The 21595-nt window shown below is 35.5% G+C and overlaps 1 protein-coding gene across 1 annotated transcript; it reads left to right on the top strand.

Annotated features, from left to right (window-relative positions):
* Positions 1-377: 377 nt before the first annotated feature.
* Positions 378-20486, top strand: LOC148272918 (ankyrin repeat and FYVE domain-containing protein 1-like; the record flags this gene model as incomplete). Its single annotated transcript, XM_088239405.1, has 16 exons — positions 378-613; positions 2114-2257; positions 2847-3234; positions 3604-3788; positions 4069-4253; positions 4972-5125; positions 6426-6588; positions 7093-7169; positions 8250-8418; positions 9850-10086; positions 12016-12233; positions 12953-13152; positions 14307-14419; positions 14840-14962; positions 16378-16502; positions 16866-20486. Coding segments are annotated over 16 exons (2847 nt in total), but the record flags the coding sequence as incomplete, so codon positions are not given.
* Positions 20487-21595: the final 1109 nt, after the last annotated feature.

Below are 21595 nucleotides of genomic sequence, written 5' to 3'. Positions count from 1 at the left end.
TTACCAGACTACAGCTTTTGCTTTATCGCACCGATCGTGATTAATATTTTGGAAGTCAAGAGAAGAGTTAACGACTGGATTTGCATTAGTGGGAGGAATTTGAGTGGGAAACTCCTTGATAATTTTCCGAATGTTTGAGTTTGCTGTTTACCATATTGATGTGCCATATATTTTTTTTTTGTTATTATATTTCTGATCCCATATAATATTTGCGATAATGTACTCGTATGTCTGTGTTAAAACTAATTGCTCATCCCAACTCAACACGGGACTTTTAGTCCCTTTGGAGTTGGGGACTATGTCTCAAAAGATGTGTTATAAACTATTTATAAGTAAATAAATAAATAAAATAATTTTATACGATGAATTTATTCTAGTTGTCGGAGACCGTGAACGCGCTGAGCGCCCGCGGCGAGGAGCTTCTCCCGTTGGAGCTAGCTCTGCGGGCGCGGCATGCCGCCATCGCGCGCACGCTGCTGCAGCACGAGGCCGTGCCGGACGCGGCCCATGCGCGCCGCGGCGTCACGCCGCTGCACCGCGCCGCCGCCGCCGGGGACGCCTTCTCCGCGCTCTTCCTCGTCGACAACGAGGCCGACGTCAACCTAGTCACCAAGTAAACAACATTCTGATCTAGTCACCAAGTAATCCGATCTAGTCACCAAGTAAACAACATTCCGATCTAGTCACCAAGTAATCCGATCTAGTCACCAAGTAAACAATATTCCGATCTAGTTACCAAGTAATCCGATCTAGTCACCAAGTAAACAATATTCCAATCTAGTCACCAAGTAAACAATATTCCGATCTAGTCGCCAAGAAAACAATGTTCCGATCTAGTCGCCAAGTAAACAATATTCCGATCTAGTCACCAAGTAAACAATATTCCGATCTAGTCACCAAGTAAACAATATTCTGATCTAGTCACCAAGTAAACAATATTCCGATATTATTTTGACCCTTTTTATAATGAATGGTGCGTAGGGCACTTAATATTTAAATCGCAATGTGTCTCGGACATTTATTACATTCACCCGATGGTGCATAGAACACTGCTTTAGTGCATCAAATCAGGTTGTGGTCCCGTGGCTAGTGCCGTGGACTCATGGATCAAAGATACGGGGATCGCACCCGACTCTACCGCAACTTGGCCGATGGTGCATAGAACACTGCTTTAGTGCATCAAATCAGGTTGTGGTCCCGTGGCTAGTGCCGTGGACTCATGGATCAAAGATACGGGGATCGCACCCGACTCTACCGCAACTTGGTTTCCATTTTCTAAAAGTGCGTTATGTACAACTCGTTTAAAATGGCCACCAAAATGGAAATATTTGGGTAAATCGTAAAAACGCAAAGATTTCATATTTTTTTTATTTTTAAATGCAGCGTATCTCGATCATCTTTTACGCACACTTAAGGGTGTTTAGTCGGACACTTCAGGTGCCGATGGCACAATGAAATGTTACAATATAGAATCACATTTTTAATCAATATTTTTACTTTTTAAGAAATATTTGCGTTCTTTGGTCATTCTAGTAATGAGGAACTTCAGAGCTACGGGAAATTGTATATAAAATAGGTTTTCTTAGACACGGTAAAAGTTAGAGTATTTAATAATTTATTTTATTTAATTGATTGTATCTTGAAAATGTATGAAAAAAATTATACAAATGAAATACTTTGATCTACGTTCCAAGTTCTTCCGAATCGACCAATGATAGAGTGTTTCCGGTTTCCGGGGAGCCAACTCTCCAATCAGTTTTTAACATGAAACTGCATTTATGTATACACTTACTTTTCCATGATTTATGCCATATGTTGTCGTCCTTCATGATGATATTTCTGACAGCATTGCAGCGTCCATAATCTAGGCTCATTGATGGTTGGCTGTGCAATTCTGTTTGAATTCCAGGAAAATATTATCAGTAAAAATCTCACTCATTCTTATGGCTGTTTCAACATCGTCAATAGCCACTGAGTGTGTAGATCCACCTTTTTTGGCTTAAAGATGGGAGCTTCTTGTTACTTTCTATGATAAACATTTAGCCCTTGAAACAACTTTTATTTTCTTTTTCCACCTTTGATTGTTCTCTGAAGATGTTTCTCCTATATCCAGGGAAAATGGAGACACCGCACTGCACTTGATAGCAGCCAGAGGACCCACATCCTATGATGCTGAAACTATGGTAGACATGGCTCGCGTTGCTGAGAAGATCCTCGCAAAAGGAATAGATCCTAACAAACAGAATAAGAAAGGACTGTAAGTATGATATATTATGATCAAATGAATCCAACCATAACAAAGGTTTTTCGGAAGGTTCAATTGGAAATATGTCCTTCCTCCCCTGGTCTCACATGGATATTGTATGGATTGAATACTTATTCTGTATTTGTGCATATTCAATTCTGCTAATGGTCTGATAGGGTAGAAATCCATTTCTTCAAATCTGCTGGGTACTGATTGTTTTTTTGAAGAGTTGAAACTGCGGAATACAGAAACAATCAGAAAATTATGTGAGGCTCACTTAATTATGTATTTGATAATCCAGTACAAACCGGTGATTTTTATTCTTCATCAAATAAAAAATTTTGGCTTTTCCCACTTCATCAAATTCCAGGTTTCATTATTCAGTAAATTAATACATTATACTAATTATTTTTTTATTTATTCGTAACTTAGTTCAACGGTTAGCAGGGCAAACTGATTTCTTATTTTTCTGTTTCAATTAACATTGTTTCAAATTAAGATGCAGGACACAATTCAGACAAATAAAAAAATACGACGTAAGGGGGTGGTTTTAATGATTTCTTAATAACCTAATATAATCTTTACGTTTAATTTTTCGCAGAACACCTCTCCACCTGGCAATAATGTCAAGAAATAATCTTGTTTTTGATACTCTGCTCAAACAAGACAAAATAGATGTTAATCTTAGGACCCTCAATGAAGAACACTCTCCTCTCTTCTACTCTTTGGTAAACGATTATCCTGTATCTCAAAACGGTGATGCAAAAACAGGAACAAACGGACTGGATCCGTTTGAATCTCCATCGAGTGAAGAAAATAATCCTTTTGTTGATGAACCACCCGAGATCAAGACAATTTCAGCGAAAACCGATGATCCTCTGGAGACTGGATTTGCAAAGAAATTAATAGAGAAAGGATGCACATTGAATCCAGTGTATTCCAGCACTTGGGATAATCTTCTTATTCTGCTTGCAAAGAAGAAATGTGAGGTAAAGTTTTTCTTCTTTTTCTAAACGTCTTTTCTACTTGTCATTCTCTTGTGAGCAACACTTTTCATTTTGACAACAATTGACAATAAATCCTAGAAACTTAAAAGATACTGTAAGACATCAAATTTTTCCTTTGGACTTCAAATTAAAGTCTATCAGCTATTTTTTTTTTTTTACCAGACTGCTGTGATCTAGACATTCTTTCCAGAGAATCATGAATTTTTAATGTGTATTTACTATGCTTCTTATATAATGTATTCACAGGTAGATATTATAGACACGAGTTGTTATTCATAAAGTAGATTTTTTTGTTTATCTTTTTAATTTCTAGAATATTTTTTGATAATAATATTTCATAATATTTTTTAGCAATCTGCATTATTTCTGTGCGAACACTTATCTGGCACCATGGACCATGTGAACACAGAAGGATACACTGCACTTCATATAGCTTGCCAAGAGGGTCTTGGTAAATTCACTTCCAAACTACTTGAAAAAGATGCCAATCCTAACCTACAAACATCATATGGAGAAAAAACTGATGTTGTCTACAGGTCTGCATTCAATACGTATATTATATAATATTAGATAAACTTGAACAATCAATGCTCTCAAATTAAAACACTTTATTTTATGTTTGAAATAGTTATTTACTATCAATAAATTAGTATGGGTCCGAAACTCTTTCTTGTGGAACCCCAGATGAAAATTTTTTTAAAAAATCAATCCAATCATATTTTGTTATCCTTTTTGGAAAGCATGTTATATTAGACTTTTTTGAAATCAATATAATTTTGTTTACATAGAATTACTATTTACTTCATCAATTTTCAGACAAACTCCGTTACACCTTGCTGTTTTAAATAACCACGAAGGACCCATTATGGCGATTATCGACAAAAAGAAAACATTAGAAAAAAATGCATCTAATGCGGACAAAGCGATCAGTGTGCTTGTACCTAACTTCAATCTAAAGAACTCTGAAGGCGATACACCTTTGAGTTTAGCTCTGAGTGAAGGTAAAATATTTTTATTTGTTTCCACCAATCTCTTCACCTGATCAATATCTTTGATCTAAATGAAAGTATTTTTGTACTGGTATGTTTAAATTTTTTCACTAGAACCCATTGACATTTTTTTCTAAAAATATCTGTTTTATCTTTTACCTTTTAGCACTTAAGAAAATATTTTACTGACGTTTTTCTCAATTATCATTTCTGGTTCGTCACCCGCATCTGCCTTAGTCAGACTTCCCGGCGTAATCGAGAAGCCACCCTCCCAAGCAGAGTTAAAAGTCAAAGTCCGAAGGTAGGGGGCACGACTGCACCGACTACAAGTCAACCTCAACAGCCCTGAAAAGGACTTTCTGCCCAGTCCAAGTGGCTTAGAGAGGCGAAGGTGGTCTGCTGGCAGGGCGGAGAGACGAAGTAATACACTTGTTCACTGTTCAGTGTTTGGAATTCAACTGATTTATTCATTTCGATTACACGCCTTATAAAGCGGCGCACGTCGAGCTCAGCGGGGCTAGCCGTAACGCTGCGCCGGCTGGCCTAGAGCAGCGGGGGTAGCACTACCCCCCCCACTGAAGGTACACTGCTAAGTTGTAACCAGTGGTCCCCCGAAGATGCGTCTCCTTTTGAGATATAAAGATTAAGGTATTTCAACATGTGGGCTGCAGAACCTACAAACAAAGATTTCAGAAAGGCTAAATTGACTATATATCATTCTTTATTGCAGGTCACCAGAAGTTGGTCTCTCCACTGATCCTAGGGGGAGCGGATGTTAACGCTAGAAATGGGAAAGGGTTCACTCTGTTGCACCAGGCCATCATGAAGGAAGACTCCAGGACCGCCTTGTTCCTCTTGGACTATGGAGCAGATATGAATGCACTGTGAGTTCAACCGTACTTTCGGTGTATGGCAGTTGTACTGCCTTCATAAGCAAAAAGGCAGCTATTTGCCAAAGTCATATTTTAAGATATGACACTAGTATTTATCAACTTTGTGACCATATTTATAAACTGTAAAGTAAAAATATTGTACATCAATTGTTTCTAAGCATAAAACCCGTATATGACATATTATGTATGTACACTGCGTTTTTGCTGTAAATCTCTAAATACTATTTTATTGCTTAAAAAACTTATGAACTTAAAAAAACATAATATTGTTTTTCATGCTAAAAAAAATATTTACTGCTTTTTTGCTTATGAGGGCAGTATACAAGACACGACTTGTATGTAGAGAATCGTATGCGACTTCCTTAATTCGACGAGTGCCCGCATTCTTGAACCACCCATTTGAATGCAGTCGATTGAAAACCAATCGACTTTATCTCGAGAGCCCCAAAGCACTCGACATTGACAATCGAATGCGACATTGTAACTTCAGTTGTCAAACTTCCTTCTCGTAAAACGCTTCATGTTTGAATTACGAGTAAGTATTTTTGTTGTATTTAAACTTAAAATTTACAACACTGATCATTTTATGATGATGGCATATAAACAAATGTGCAGCAAATATAATTATACTTTCAATCCATTATCAAATGAAGTTTCACTAGAAACATGATTTAAAAATTATTTTATCGCTCGTCAATGTCGAAAAACGTATTTGAGATATATATTTTACAATATGATTTTAAAATCCATTTAATGAATATGAAATATTTCTAATAACATGTAGATGTGTGTTATGTCAAAGGCAAATAATAATTATCAATGTTGCAGTGTCTTAGTAAAACATTTTCTTATATTTTTTTCATAATATTCCATACACAAAATATTCATCGGAAGAAGTCTGACAAAGAACAATAAAGGTTTACGTGTGACAGGAGACCAGGATAGCCATAGATAAATACGGATTTGTTAGTGTTGCCACTTTCTCATTCGTCTATGTAATTAAATTGTCGGAGGGTTTTCAAGAATAGCATTATGACAAAGCAATCGATATGCCCAATCGACTATTGTCGAGTGTGTGACAAAATGTCACATCTTTCCAGCATATAGATAAAATTGTGTTGAAAAAAGCAATGTCATGAATTCAATAATGCTTTAGAGCCGTTTTTGCTTTTCAAATCATTTTCATTATAAAGCACCATTTCGACTCATTGAATGTTCAAAAACAGTGGATAATATAAAAAAGTGGCTATTGTACAAAGGCACTTTTGATAACCATTTTTATGTGTCCCAGAACCGAGGAGGGCGAGACTCCGCTGCAGCTGGCCATCCACTGCCGCCTCGGGCTGCTGGTGGAGGGGATGTGCGTACGGGGGGTGGACATGGGTCGGCTGGATCAGCACGGTATCCCGCCCTTGTGGGCCGCCCTGGACTCCTCTCAGGAGGAAGTGGCCAGTGTATGTAGAAATATGCACCTGTCTTACATGTCATCGTTGCGCTGGCAATATCTGTTCATTTACATCGTAAAAATTGTTTAATGAGGATTCAAAAATATTTTCAAAGATAAAAACCGACATTGCCAGCGCAATGGCGACATTCTTTCATTCATATCTAATGAGAAAAACACACCTGAAGTGTGAATAGGGAAATGATAATGAGTATCGCAAACTAGCTGCATGGAGCAAAGTGATGACGACTTTCAAATTTTAAAGGAGAATTTAAAAAATATATTTGTCTTAACCCAGTTTTATGAGAAGGCACCCAATTTCCTCATTGTAGTATGTATTACCAACTGTAGTGTTGGCTTTCGCTGATAGATGTCAATGGTAGCAATGATAATAAGATATACAGTACTTATTTTCAGAAAATTCTGTTTTTTAAAAACTAAGCTATGAAAATATCCACATTGCTTGTATGAAAATGCGTTAAACAAAAAATATTTTTATTTCCACTTTTCTCAGGTGCTTGTAAGGAATGGGGCTGATGCAGACTGTTGGGGACCGGGACCTGATGGATGCCTACAAACGCTACTTCATAAGTATTCATTTTACCTTTTTCCATAATTTTAAATTTTAGAGAAACATTTTTTTTTTTTTTAATGGATATTAGTTGAATTTTAATATTGGCTTAACCCTTGCCATAATATCTGCACTGTCCATTAGCATCGGATGGTGCCGAAAGCTTCAGAATGAGTTAATTTAATAGGCGGCCTCCGTGGTGTAGTGGTCAAGACGCTTGACTCACGCACGGTAGGTTCCAGGTTCGATTCCCGGTGAGAACACAAAAAAAAAGAGATTTTTCTCATGCCTGGCTGTTCTGTGATGTAATTCACCACTGTAATTGGGGCTCCTGGCCTGTTATGGTGCAAAAAAAACTTGGAGTTATGGAAAACTTGTAGTTATGGAAAACTTGGAGTTATTATGGGAATGCCTTGCCGGAAATCGACAACGTCGGCTATCTGCAGGGAGTAAATAAAATATGTAAATTTACCATCCATTTTTGTTACAAAGTACATGAGGAAGTGAAGATTTCACTTGTTGTGCATTTATTGTTTTTCTTCTTCTTCAGTCTGTAGCCACTCATAGTAGGCCGAACTTGGGCCTTCATCCTTCTCATGCCAAACGGTCTTGAGCTGTTTGTATCAATGCTATTTCCGAATGCTTCACAATATTGTCTCTCCAGCGAGGCATTTATTCATTTATTTATTTTGTAGAACTCCATATTATAATTTTAATATTAAAATTATACACTGATTTGAGTCCAATTAAAATCATTTATTTTATTTTTAAACACAAAAAAAAATAGGACAATTGATTCGCCTTGTTAGGGCATTTTTGAATGAATGTTCGTTTTCAAGAGAGACTGATTATTAAGACAAAAAAAATATTAATACCATTACCATTGTAATTTTTTGCTTATTTACAAATAAAAATAATGAAAAAATCTGAAAAGATCCTAACTGTTTATTAGGTGGTTTTAAACACTGCAATATTTCATGGTCTCGGAGCTGACACCTGTGTCAGACTTTCTGTAACAGACAATCGAGATACACTGCATTTATTCTATGCTAAATGCGCTTATTTGTCCTCCCAACTGTGATGATATTTTATGTTCCCAGAGCTATAGACGAGAACAAAGAGAGTCTGGCGCAGTTCCTCATCAGGTCAGGATGTGACGTGGAGTCCCCAAGGAGGCTAGGCCCCAACGGACAGGGGGCTGAGATGGCTTCGGAACAACAGGCGCCCCTTCACCTTTGCTGTACCTGGGGGCTTATTAATGTTATTCAGGTAACTCTATTATATTGGCAGGTTATAAAAACAGTGTAGGAACTGCAAAAGCCCAAGTAAATTATGTTGTTTTTCGTATATACATATTACCACTAATGTTATGTGCATATAAATATGATTTCAGTTCAAAGTTCTTACAAAAGTTCATTATCAGTTGGAGGGGATTTCTTGCTATGACAATTTTCTCAGTTCCATAATTATGAAAAGATCTCTTTGTAGTTCAAACTAAAGCGTCTAAAATATTGTACTGACCCGACTAAGGTACGAGCCTCCGCAATCTCATCAAAATATTAGAAAATCTTTTTAAGGATCAATCGAACAGTTAAAAAATAATAATTGTATCCGATTATTTAAAGGACATTTTAAAATTTATTTACATTCACTAATTGGGGATATAGGTGAAATGAAGTGAATTGTTTTACCTACGATCAAAGACGTCAAGCGAGTTTACGAGTGGATAACATTTCAAATAAAATTAATCAACTGGACAACTTTAAAGAACCACCATTTTCGGACATTGAAGATGTAGTTGTGTCAAGGATTTAAAGAATATTTAAATTTATTTCAACAGAGAGGGAAAAATTTTTGAGAAGGGAATATGGAAGTCTAGGCATTTACAGGGCTTATGACCTGTCATTGGCTGGTTTAAGTGGCCACTTTACACACTGTGTAACATTCACCATTCTGCCTATGTTTGAACATCCACATTTCCTCAACTATTCCATCTGTTGACTTTTGTGAAGTAAAAGAGCTGAAACCTTTATCACGTGGGTGAGATTCATCCGGCTGAACCAAATCACCTACTAGGCAACGCCTGAAAACAATTTTTCAATTTTTATACTTCTTCTTTTACCAGGTAGTAATTCAACAATGTTTGATTATGTCCAAATGCTTGCAGACTGGCTGGATTTCCTCCCTAGGGAGTTGTTCATATTTAAATTTATTTCAACAGAGAGGGAAAAATTTTTGAGAAGGGAAGGGAAGGGAAATTTTTCCCTCTCTGTTGAAATAAATTTAAATATGAACAACTCCCTAGGGAGGAAATCCAGCCAGTCTGCAAGCATTTGGACATAATCAAACATTGTTGATTTAAAGAATATGTCAAATCTCTTCGATTCCAACCTTAAATCATACAATCGCAAATAAGGAAAGCTTACTGCTTGATATACAAAATGTCAATGTCTCTGGACTGGTACCCGAAACGTAAGACTGATCACCTTACCTTCGGGTAACAGATGATCGGAACACGTTGCATCTGGTGTTCCGATGTAGGGCCCTATGCGTCGTCGGGTGCGAACAGGGGTATGATGATGATTATGATTATGTCTTAAGCAGCCAAAATGGCTGTACACCATTCACTCTTTCATTATGTCAGTGACTTATTTCAGCAAACTGAAGTATCAGTGTATTTATTGCGATTATATTTCTCAGACGCTCGTGGAACACGGTGCGAACGTGAACGCTCATGACACGGAGGGCAAGACCCCCCTCCACACGGCCATCGAGAACATGCACCCGCAGATCATCAGCCTGCTTCTGTCGCACCCCTCTATAGACCTGTCGCTGCGGGACAAGGCTGGGCTGTCGCCTTTCGCGACGGCGCTCACAGTTAGGAACAACAAGGCGGCCCAGTCCATCCTCGACCGGCTACCTTCTGCCGCGGAACAGGTAATCTAAATACTCCGAAATCTCCTTTTACACTGGGGTACCGTAGAAAAAAGTATTTATACTAAAAAATAAACTGGTGAATAGGTTAAAATCAATTTGTGTTTACAATAAATTGAAATTTTTTACTGTTTATTTATTTAGCCAAAGTTCAACTTCAATCCAGCCAAACATTCTATCAATAGTATATCATCTGTGGATTCGTGGAATAGTCTTCCTCAGGAAATAGTTACGGTACTATCTGTTAATACATTAAAAAACAAATTGGACATATCACTGCTTCAATTCAAAGGAGCCACAAATCGGAATTGGACTTTTTTCAATAGAGCCAATCAAAGTTTTAACAAGACTTTTTTTATGTTTTTAATATCATTCGATGTGTTTTTTTAAAGCTCTACTAATTATGGAGTTTTGTTCTAACTATCACAGGTTTCGCTCTATAGTTTGTCACCAAAATGCAAAATGCCAAAAGGGCTGTTGTGCGATTTGAGTCATTTATAAGGCAAAATCTATGAGTCTTTTTCTTATAGAAAAATGAGATCAATTTAAATTTCATTTTTTTAATAAAATGATCTATTTCAGGGTTTTCGATTTATGACCCTTTTGAATTTAAGCTACGATATATAAGTGAAATAAGCTTACCAGAAAGACAAGATAGGAGCATGTAAGCTCATAGCTGCCTGCCCCTAATTTGATAATAATAATATTTATAGTACTACAACTAGGTAACTTTGAATTCAGATTTTTTAAATTATCTATTAATAAAACTTCTCCGTATTCTCCTCCGTGAATGCTACAAATGGACAAGTGGAGCATTCAAATCATAATAATATTGAAATTCAAATGCACATTCTTGGAAATCGATCCGAAGAAGTATTTTTAGAGGTTAACTTAAAAATTCTGATTTTGAAGTTACATAGTTGTAGTAATTACCCCGCGATATATTATACGCCTAGTAAGCAAAAGAACTATGTAGAGAATTCCAAAAACGAACATTATAATCATATAAGTATTACGCATTGTTAAATTAATGTTTAAAAAAACAATTATACCGTGTTATTTGAAACCCTGTAAAGAGGTTCCGTTGAACAGCCATGACTCGGTGTGTTCAAAAAAAAAATGCCCTCTCGAACATTTTCTATCCCACCTCGATAATTAATCCATAAAAAATTTAATTGTATATCTAAAATATTTTTTTAGTCTTGACAACAATTTATTACAAATTTATTTACAATAAATAAACCTTTTACATATTTATGACCCGAATCGCTAGAAATAATATATTTTCCGTTACGAAAGAAGTTCCATATATTTATTCACCATGTAATAAATACACATTGAACACCAACCTCGTTTCTTTTGTGAAACTCTAACTGGGGTAGGGCACCAACCCTCACAATAAGGTATAAGACTAATGTGCAATGGTGGAGATTGCCGTCTTTGTTTTCACACACCTCAATCGTTTATTTATGCTTTATTAAGTTAGTTCATAACATCGTAAGAACTAATATAAACTTTTAATAACATTACAATTTTTTTATCAAAATTTCTCAATAATGTATTTTTTCAAATTAATTTGAAATATTTCAATATTTTCAATCTCCTTTATTTCTTCAGGTAACTCATTGCACAGCTTCAATCCCTTGTACAATGAGTTTTGATATTCTGTTTTTCTCCTCATTGGTAATCTTATCTTTTTTATCCCTTGTTTCATGTGTATGACATTGTTGGTTAAATTTTATTGTTTTTATTTTATTCATCCCCTTAATTATTTTATGTATAAAAATTGCTACATTATATTTCATTTGCTGCTTGAAATGTGTACTTATATATTCTCAAACTTCCAGTGAGTGGCTCTAGTATTTTTAATCTGCGGATTGTAATGACATAGTTTTTTTTCCATACTTTGTCAGTGATATTTCCGTCCCGCAGGTGGACACCAAGGGGCGCAACTTCCTGCACGTGGCAATTCAGAAGCAGGACCTGGAGAGTGTCATGTTCCTGTTGGCCGTGGAGGTGGACGTGAACTCTCGCGTCCAGGATGCGGCACTAGCGCCGCCGCTGCTGCTGGCCGCTGCCGCCGGCAACGAGATTCTGCTGCGTAGTCTGCTGCTCGCCGGCGCCCGCCCCAACGACAGGGATGTACACAAGTGAGAAAACACACATTGTTTTCTATTTACATTACTAATTACAGTAAAGTTTAAAGATGCAGATACTTGGGTAATGTTGTTAGTTGTGAAAGTGATAGAGTTGCAATATTTCAGATATTTATTTATTTCGTGAAAATTATTATTCAAAACCAAGATGGAAACTGTACGGTGCATGCGAGGGAAGCCATATGCTAATGAATGTTGATAAATCCGATGAGATGGTTTTTCAAAGAAATTAAAGTATGACTAAATGTGAAATCACTGTGAAAAACAGGTAGAGGAATTTGTGTATCTGGGAAGTATGTTTACTAGGGATAGAATGACTGTGAAAGATATTGAAAAGAGAGTGTGTGCCGAGAACAGAGTGAACGGTGCACTTAAATCAACCCTGGCAAAAAATTATTGTCGCAAGAGGCAAAATAAGCAGTTCACAATCGAGTCCCAGTCCCGACCTTGAACTTGGAAAAACAGAGATGAAAAGCTTAAAACAGTTTTTTTTTTACATCGAACTACATACTCGGATTAAATTGATGTCAAATGTTGCTTAATCTCCTATGGCTCTTAACGCCTCAGATAACATTATAATTTTTTATTGTTTGTTGTTTTCAATTTTCCTATGTTTTATCAAAAAAATCATTGTTTGAGAGGTGAGGACAACATGTCGGCCTAATTGTAATGTTAACAATCTTCAAAATACATCTATGTCTTTTTCATTCCAGACAAACAGCTCTCCACGTGGCTTCCCGTGACGGTCACGCCAGTATTGTGTCTGCGCTGCTGCAGAACGGTGCGGAGTATGACGCGGTGGACTCCAACGGAGACAACGCCCTTCACATCGCCTCCCGGGAAGGACACACGGCCGTGGCCCGAGCACTCCTCACAGAATCCAACCTCGATGCTGAGGCTGTCAACCTAAAAGGTATTAGTTATGTCACTAAGCTGTAATATATATTTATCGTTTAGATTTATTTCAACAGAGAGGGAAAAAGTTTTCGAGAAGAAATTTGGAAGTCTAGGCATTTACAGGGCTTATGACCTGTCATTGGCTGGTTTAAGTGGCCACTAGTAAAGTGGCCACTTAAACCAGCCAATGACAGGTCATAAGCCCTGTAAATGCCTAGACTTCCAAATTTCTTCTCGAAAACTTTTTCCCTCTCTGTTGAAATAAATCTAAATATGAACAACTCCCTAGGGAGGAAATCCAGCCAGTCTGCAAGCATTTGGACATAATCAAACATTGTTATATTTATCGTGCCTGTGTGGAATAAGACCAGAATCTTGGAAGAATGTCTTCTACTCAATGGATACAACTCTCGACTAAAATTCATAAAAATACAATGGAATGGAGATTGGAGGTATATCCGCCTCGTATTGTTGTAGTTGGCGCAATTGCCTACCATTCATGAGGTCTTCGGTTTGATTCTTAGTAATATTGACACGAATTATTTGTTTAAAAAGTAAAAGATCATTATTGTTCCGGACGCGCTGGAACGATGGAAGCCGCATTGTCTATTATGTAATTGTTTATTGTATGTTTATAAATAATGTTTAATAGTCAAGGTCCTCGGTATATGTGAAAGCCAAGGGCCGAATCCATAATAAAGGCGATTTGATCCACTTTCGGGTTCGGCCTTGGCTATACCGAGGAAAATGTAGAATAGGATTTATTTGGATTATTTTATATTGAATTTATGTATTTTGTGTTTATTTTGTGTGTACATTCTTATATGTTGCGCGCCGCGCGGCATACTGTCGACTAAACCCGCGCGCGGGCGGATGACGCTATTTACGTGGCCGGCCGTTGGGCAGAGTAAGGCAGGGGAGGCCGGGCAAGTGGTAGCCCATACCCCCACTCCCAGGTGGTGGCTCACGTACACGGCGGCGGCCGCTCGCTCGGGCGTCGGGCAGTGCGCCGCGGGCGCTGGCTGAAACTCTTCAATTTATTGTAATAATATGCAGTTTTTTGATTTGCTCAAAAGTAGAAAAGCCTCCAGAGCGGGTGATATAACTCTACAACTAAAATGTGTTATTTTTCTTAAATTAATCAATAAAATACTATTTTAACTTCCTCAGGCCGAAACCCGCTTCACGAACTATGTCGGTGCGGGAAAGAAAACGCAGCAGCCATCTGTGAACTATTCCTAGAGTGCATGAAAGACTATCCAATAAATAAGACTGATTTACAGGTAAGATAAGTAAAATATCACATTTATTTTAGTTTATAATATGCAATGTGTTAATTATTTTTTTCAGAAGAAATTAATAGCACTCTTGTACATAATTCAGCAATAATGCATTGACACTGTGTGTATTTACATTAGAATATCGACTGTGTTCAGGACAAAGGCAACCACAATATTATTGAAAAAGAAATTTAATTATTTAAACATGTTTTTAACCGATTACGTAGGTGATACATATTTTAGCAAGTAATATTTAAACCGCAAACTCCTATTGACGCAATAGTTTTGCCGGAATGTGTATAAGACCCAAATTATTGGTTAAAAACACATTGAAACTAAAAAAACAACTTAAGCCAAAATTGTGGTTTGAAACCTTTGTCCTAAACACAAGTCACAACTTAACCTATGTTTCTTTTGTTCAAGGGTAACACACCTCTCTTGCTGGCATACATGAGAGGCAATGGTCCCCTGTGTAGAGTGCTGGTCAAGGCCAACGCATGCTTAGCGACTGAAAACAAAGATGGCGCTACTATATTCAACTATCAGGTAAGATTTTATTTACCATCGTAACATTCAGTTTGTAAAATTGGAAAGCTCCACAATAGTTTTTTTTATTTTAATTGTATACTACACTGTCTTCGACTGTCAATTGCAACAAGTCAATCAGTATTTTTTTCAGTGTTGCAATGATGTTTTCTTTAAAACATCTATTATTGAATGTGCATAAAAAAGTTTTCTATCTTTCGAAAATTGTGCATGCTTCCGAAAATGAAGGGACCGAAATTAAGACAGCTCATTTTTAATGTTGAAATGCTCGCTCAAAAACTAGAACTAGGAGGATTGGGATTCTAGTTCCTCGTTTCCAATAATAATAAATATCAATCATAATAGATAGGAGCTAGATTACAGCACGTCTTGCAGCTTCAGTGTGCATGGACGGTAAGTAATCTAACCCCCATTTACATTATGTTTTAATTTGACAATGAGGTTTAGTATTTGAATGATATTAAAATAAATTAAAAGAAAGACTCATTTTTTAAAATAGGAGTTGGATTATAACAAATATCGCAGCCACTGAGTGCATGGACTGTTGATTTTCTAGACCCCATTTACAAAATTTAAGTATTATATGGTTGATAACATTTACATATTGACGTAAGATTGCGATTGTCTTGCAGCTACAAAGCGCATGGATGAGTGGAATTCTAGCAACTTAAAATGATATCAATAAGTTAACAAAAAATAAACATTGAGCAGAGTAGATAATTTCTCAAGTGTTCATTCTAAAATGTAAGCAATAAAAAATTATATAAATAAAGCACTGTTTCAACATTATGGTTAGCAAAATAAAAAAAGATATCCGAAGGGCAGCTTTTGAAGATTGTAGGTATCATATGATAGGTACGCAACATTCCCGCTTAATTTTTTTTTTTTATGTTAATATAAGACAAATGTGTGTGTGTGAGGGAGGTATATGATAATATGGGGAAAGCAGCAGCCAACATCAATGACAAGCTGGATTTTCCCGTGATGAGGCAAGCGTCTTACCCATTGTACCATGTAAGGAATTAATGTATAATAAAAGATACGTAGATAAAAAAAATTATACAATGAACAATAGGTGTGATCGCAGCAGATAACGAAAGGATGAAAGGCGAGTTTCTGGCGCCTCCAAACCAGAACCAACCAGCTAAGAGATGGTAACCCCGACAGAAAAATCCACCAGAGAAGGCAACGGGAAACCACTCTGGTCATATTTTCCTGGGAATCACTATGGCGAGTACATCCGAAAAGCAGTTGTCCTGGCCTCGGAGTAGCGCAGGACCGAGATGCTTTCGTTGTAGTGATTGCCAATGTCGGGAGGATCTGATAAGGCGCCGCAAGAAGAAAAAGAATGAACAATATAGATTATTTTATATAATATCGAAAGGTATAAAAATAAATATTTTTTTATATTGTAGGTTGCAACCAAACAACTATTGCATCGGCTTCTGGACTCCCTAACAGCGGAGGCCCCATGGGGGGAGAGTGATCTGTGCCAGGAGTGCGGCACCAAGTTCACGCTGACCATGCGCAAACATCATTGGTAAGGACATAAGCCCTATAAATGCCTAGCCTTCCTATTCTCCGCATTTGCAAAATGCTGCATATCTCTTCATTTCATTTCTTTGATTTTCAGGGCCGCTCAAATGCATAAGAAGTTTTCGGGGTTATTGTGCTGTATGTGTAAAAAAATGTACTAAAATTTGTAGTAAACAGTCGGTTGATGCTGACTGTTACATGCTTGAAAATTTAGCCCTTCTGGCTTCATGTGATCAGCCCTTCGAGCCTTATTTCAAAGGTCGTAGAGCCTCAGTTAAATTAATGTTCAGAAAAAATAATTTTCAATGTGTTATTTTTAATCGTATAAGATGAAAGTCTGGTGTATATAATATTTGTATATTTCCAGTCGACACTGTGGGCGTATGCTCTGCTCCAAGTGCTCGAGCCAGGACGTTCCCATTCTGAAGTTTAACCAGAACAAGGCCGTCCGTGTGTGCGCCATCTGCTTCACTGTGCTACAAGTTGGTGCCAGTTAGTCCTCTCCTGCTTCTCACCGACTCTTCCATCGGAGCCATCCACCCGTGTATGTAGCATCGACGTCGTGCTTTACGTGTTTTAAATCACCATGTAAAATTATTGTTTTGTTTTATAACAATGTTCATTTTGTAAATTTTCAACTCTTTTTTATCCCAGCCTATTTTGCATATAATGTGCAAAAAATCTCATGCAATTTCCCGATGAAAAGCAGTAGTTTATGTTTTCTTTAAATCTTAGTCAATACTTTTTAAGTTTCAGTGAAATAAGTAAGATTAGTCGGTACACCATTGTAATCATTTTATTTATTGATTCAAAACAAAATTACATCTATTTTTATACATTTGTATTATTTCATTCCTTTTTATTAATTATATTTCTCCTACTGTAATATCTTCTGAATACATATATGTCTATAAGGAACATATTTCAAAATAATAATGTTTTTGTAATAATTAGGTACTGTTTCATACTACCAGTCTTGTATTTTTGGCAATTTTATGTGGCGGTATTTTTTAAAAATACCCGAGTCTGAGATCATACAAGATTTTTTATCGACACGTAATTTCCCTGGAAAATGTCTGTAATCAAAGTTATCAAGAAAACAATGTCAAACTCATTTTACTACTGGTTTCACTTACATTCTTGTGTCTTACAAATATGTAAAATATAATTTTAAGAAGCCTGGGGTGGTATTCCAAACGCTCTCGCGGCTGTATTATCTCGCATATTTACATGCAAAATACATGAGAAAAACTGTTTTCATGTGCCGCAAGAGCGGTTCAGAATAGCACTCCAAATGTATCCAATATTCACTACATTGTGTATTTTTTGTATAAGCAAGTAATAGAGTGGTGCTATTTCTATATGCACATTTACTTAGAACATTGATTCTGTAAAAAAGCTAACCTCACATTGGAACATGCGTTAAAAACAACATTCAAAAAATGTATATGTAAGCAACTTAGCTCTATAATGCTACGCTGAAAATATTATTCTCAAAACTTTTTCCTTGAACCTGTTGTGTATTGATAAATGTAATGCAGGTCAATGTAGTTAAATTACCTGTAATTTTCAATCAATATGTGTTGATTATATTATTTTACAACAACAACAACAAACCATCACGCCGTTTCCCCGTAGGGGTAGGCAGAGAGGATAGAACGCCATAACACTCTATCTTGGCATACAGACCTCGCTTCCTCTACATTCATACATCTTCTTATGCACGCACGCCGATTATTCCTACTTTTGACATGTCCATCTTCAAGTATTTGATGGACTTGATCGTGCCATGTCTTTCTCGGTCTTCCTCATTTTCTGCATCCATCAACATTTGCATCGTTATTTTAAGATATAACTATTTTTTTTTAATGAATTATGCATGCCTTTTGTTGGTGTCTCGGGTGTTGTAATGGATAAAAACCCGTAAGAAACCTAAAATATCCTATAGGTTTTTTAGTTGATGGTACAAAATCTATTACATACCATTGATTAAAAAAAGACTAATGTTTTACATACGACCCAAGGCATTTTACATAATTAAATTAAATAGTAAACATGTGTACATATGAGGATATTAGAAGGAAACTTAGAAATCTCCATTAAAGAAGTTCTTGAGATATTTGCGAAAAACTTTAAAAAGAGATTTGTGAGATTTCAATTATGCTTCACCAACTCAATGGAGAATGCTGAAAGTTTGCGGTGTCAAGTATAATTGAAATCTGTTTTTGCAAGATTTAGAGACGGTTTTGAATTATGCTATTATTTAAGTCAGTAGGTTTTTATGCATAGTTTATTTTGGCTTCAATAACTAATTTTCCGTTTTTGGTGGAGATTTCTGAGTTTGCTTCTAATTCCCTCATATATAAATGTATTGAGAATGCCTACCTTTTAAAAAAACCATCTCACTTTGATGTTGAATAAATATATTATAAAAAAAATATTTCTCATCAAGTTTCAATCATTAATAAAATCAATATGGCAAATTTAAATCAACCGATTAAATTTTGCAAGATATTTATTCAAAGTAATTATGTAATTTTTGTAAAATATAAAAACACAAAACAAATGTTAAAATATATTTTAGGTTGTATAAGTTATATGTAGAGTTTATGAAAAATTTATTTTATTTCCTGTATAAGAAATATTTCACTGAGAGTAAATTATTTTTAAATCATGGAAATATTTCGTTTTTAATGAAATGTCCAATTATATCTATTTATTAAAAAACAAATAATCTATTTCATATGTGCCATGAAATCAAATTAAAAGATTATATTCTATAGTAACAATGAAATTATTGTTTGTATTATAATATTAAGTTTGCAATTTTATGAAGTACTCGGAACTAATATCGACCCCTCTCCACAAAGGGTTGCCAAGGATTTGCTTGTTTCTTATTTTTTTTGCCTTAAAAGGTGAAATACATAATATGAAACATTCACTCGGTCACACACTGGATATTTTTGAAATTTCACTAAATCACAAAATTGATTTTATGGCAACTTTATTCTTATGTGGAGAGATAAATTAAAGGTGATGTAAGTAATATCTAAATAGTAAAAACTATTTAATTAATAAATGACTAATTTAATTTAATAAGTTTTTCTTTAACATTCCTTATGCCATGTGATAAAAAAATATTTTGAATTTGGCTTTCAAGCCATTTGGTTTAATTTAATTTGTTCTTTCTTGCACCAATTTAATGATATTTAAATATTAGTTATTACAAATGTCACAATGAATTCCTTTAAGTAGATCTAGCAAATATTTTATGTGTATTGAAGTATTAAATTTAAGCCCGTGCTACAAGAAAACTGGCATTATTAAACTTTGTCGAATCACTAATTTACTACAATTTTATTTTATTTTTTCTTAAAGACATTTTCAATCGTGTTTTCTTTTAATTTCATAGTTTAAAAAAGGTGTACAATACATTATTATTTTATGAGCTTTTAGGATTGTAGTGTACCTTTTGGGTCTTCATTTTTGTGGTTTTTCATTCTCAAAAATGTGCAGCAAAATACGTGATATAAACTAAAAATTTATGCTTCGTCTTATTTGCATTATTAATCGTCAACGATACATACGCATGAACATAAGTTTGCCAGTTCAATCGGTTTATTTTTTAAGCATTTTATTTACTTTTTGAAATATTCCATTTGTTGCAAAGTAATAATTTGATATTTCACAAGCTTAAAACTCTTATATACATAGTATAAAAAAATCCTAATCATGGCAGTCTGTTCTCTTGGAATAGTTGTATAAAATAATATACAAATTATGCTCTTTTTATATTAAATAGTCTTATCTCCACCCTATATTTAAAAGTAAATATTTCCAGAGATAAACTATTACTTGTCAGTACGATTAGTCTCCTTTTAAAATGACTTTTGATGAATTATTTATAAGATTTGGCCTTCTGTATGTATTTGTATTTTGTTAATATGAAAATATATGTAAGCATTTATTATAAAAAAAGTTATATTTCTATGCGCTGTTTTATTATTTCAATACCCATTTTAATAAATTTGACAATCACTCGATTTTTGGAGAGTTTAAAAAGACAGAAATCAGCTACAAAAAAAACTGTTATGATGGTATGCTTATACTGTAGAGTAGAGTAGTAAGTACCTACACATATCTTCTGGTGGAAAGTTTTTTTTTGGCAATTTATACTATGGAGGATGATTTCTGCCAAGTAAATAATTTGATGAATAATAGAATTTTTAGTAGGGCCTGGTGAAAAGATATTGATTTAAAAATATGCAAATGCCACTGGCATCGGAGCAACCTAATATGTATTTGTTTTTCTTACCATCATCCAAGGCTCAATTCCTAACTGAGCAGCATAAAATATGAATAACGTTTAATATCAAGTACTAAAATTGCATTCTCTTTAGTGACCAATCGAAGTTTCGGTTTTGAACGAGACTTAGTCTCAGCTGTAACCTGCGTTCGGGATATGTCAGATTACATTCAGCTGTACTTGGGTGCATCTTATGACTTGCGACGTTCTAAGACCTTTCATTTTAATATTTTTGTAATTTCTTTGTAGTTAATAAGTTAAAATTTCTATATCGTACATTGAAGACTGTTACACAAGTTATATGTATAACAACAAACCAAAAAGCGCAAAAAATAAACTAATTTACTCATTAGATTTATGCCTTTTATTTCGTTATGTATTTTTTTAAACTCTTATTTTAATGAACTCGTAAATGCCTCATTTTGAAGTGGCTTTTAACTTATTTAAATAATTTTCGGTTTCGGCTGAAAAAAGATCTCGAGCCAAAATTTGGTTTCGACTGAATATCTTGTTTTGGTCGATCACTAATTCTCTTCACCGCAGTTTTAATCTTAAGTAAAGAATGTGGATATCGCCAGAAGCATCAGAAGACCCTATCGCCTGCTGGCACTCTCGCCTCCCCCCATGTCAATTATGCGTCCCTAAGTTCTGCCGAAAGATCATCAGCGGTCTTCCAGGACAGCGGGAGCCTGTAGGTGTAAAGAAAAGGTAACTCAGATTAAGGCTCTTCTAAAGTATCTGCAGCACTTGTCTAAGCCATGTCCACTGCCGAACCTTCAATACACTCATCG

Source organism: Micrasema longulum, unplaced genomic scaffold (genome assembly GCF_059751315.1).
Source record: "Micrasema longulum isolate JH-2025_06_02 unplaced genomic scaffold, ASM5975131v1 h1tg002151l, whole genome shotgun sequence".
Taxonomy (NCBI): Eukaryota; Metazoa; Arthropoda; class Insecta; order Trichoptera; family Brachycentridae; genus Micrasema; species Micrasema longulum.
The sequence above is the reverse complement of the archived record's forward strand: the minus strand, read 5'-3'. Positions and strand labels throughout refer to the sequence as shown.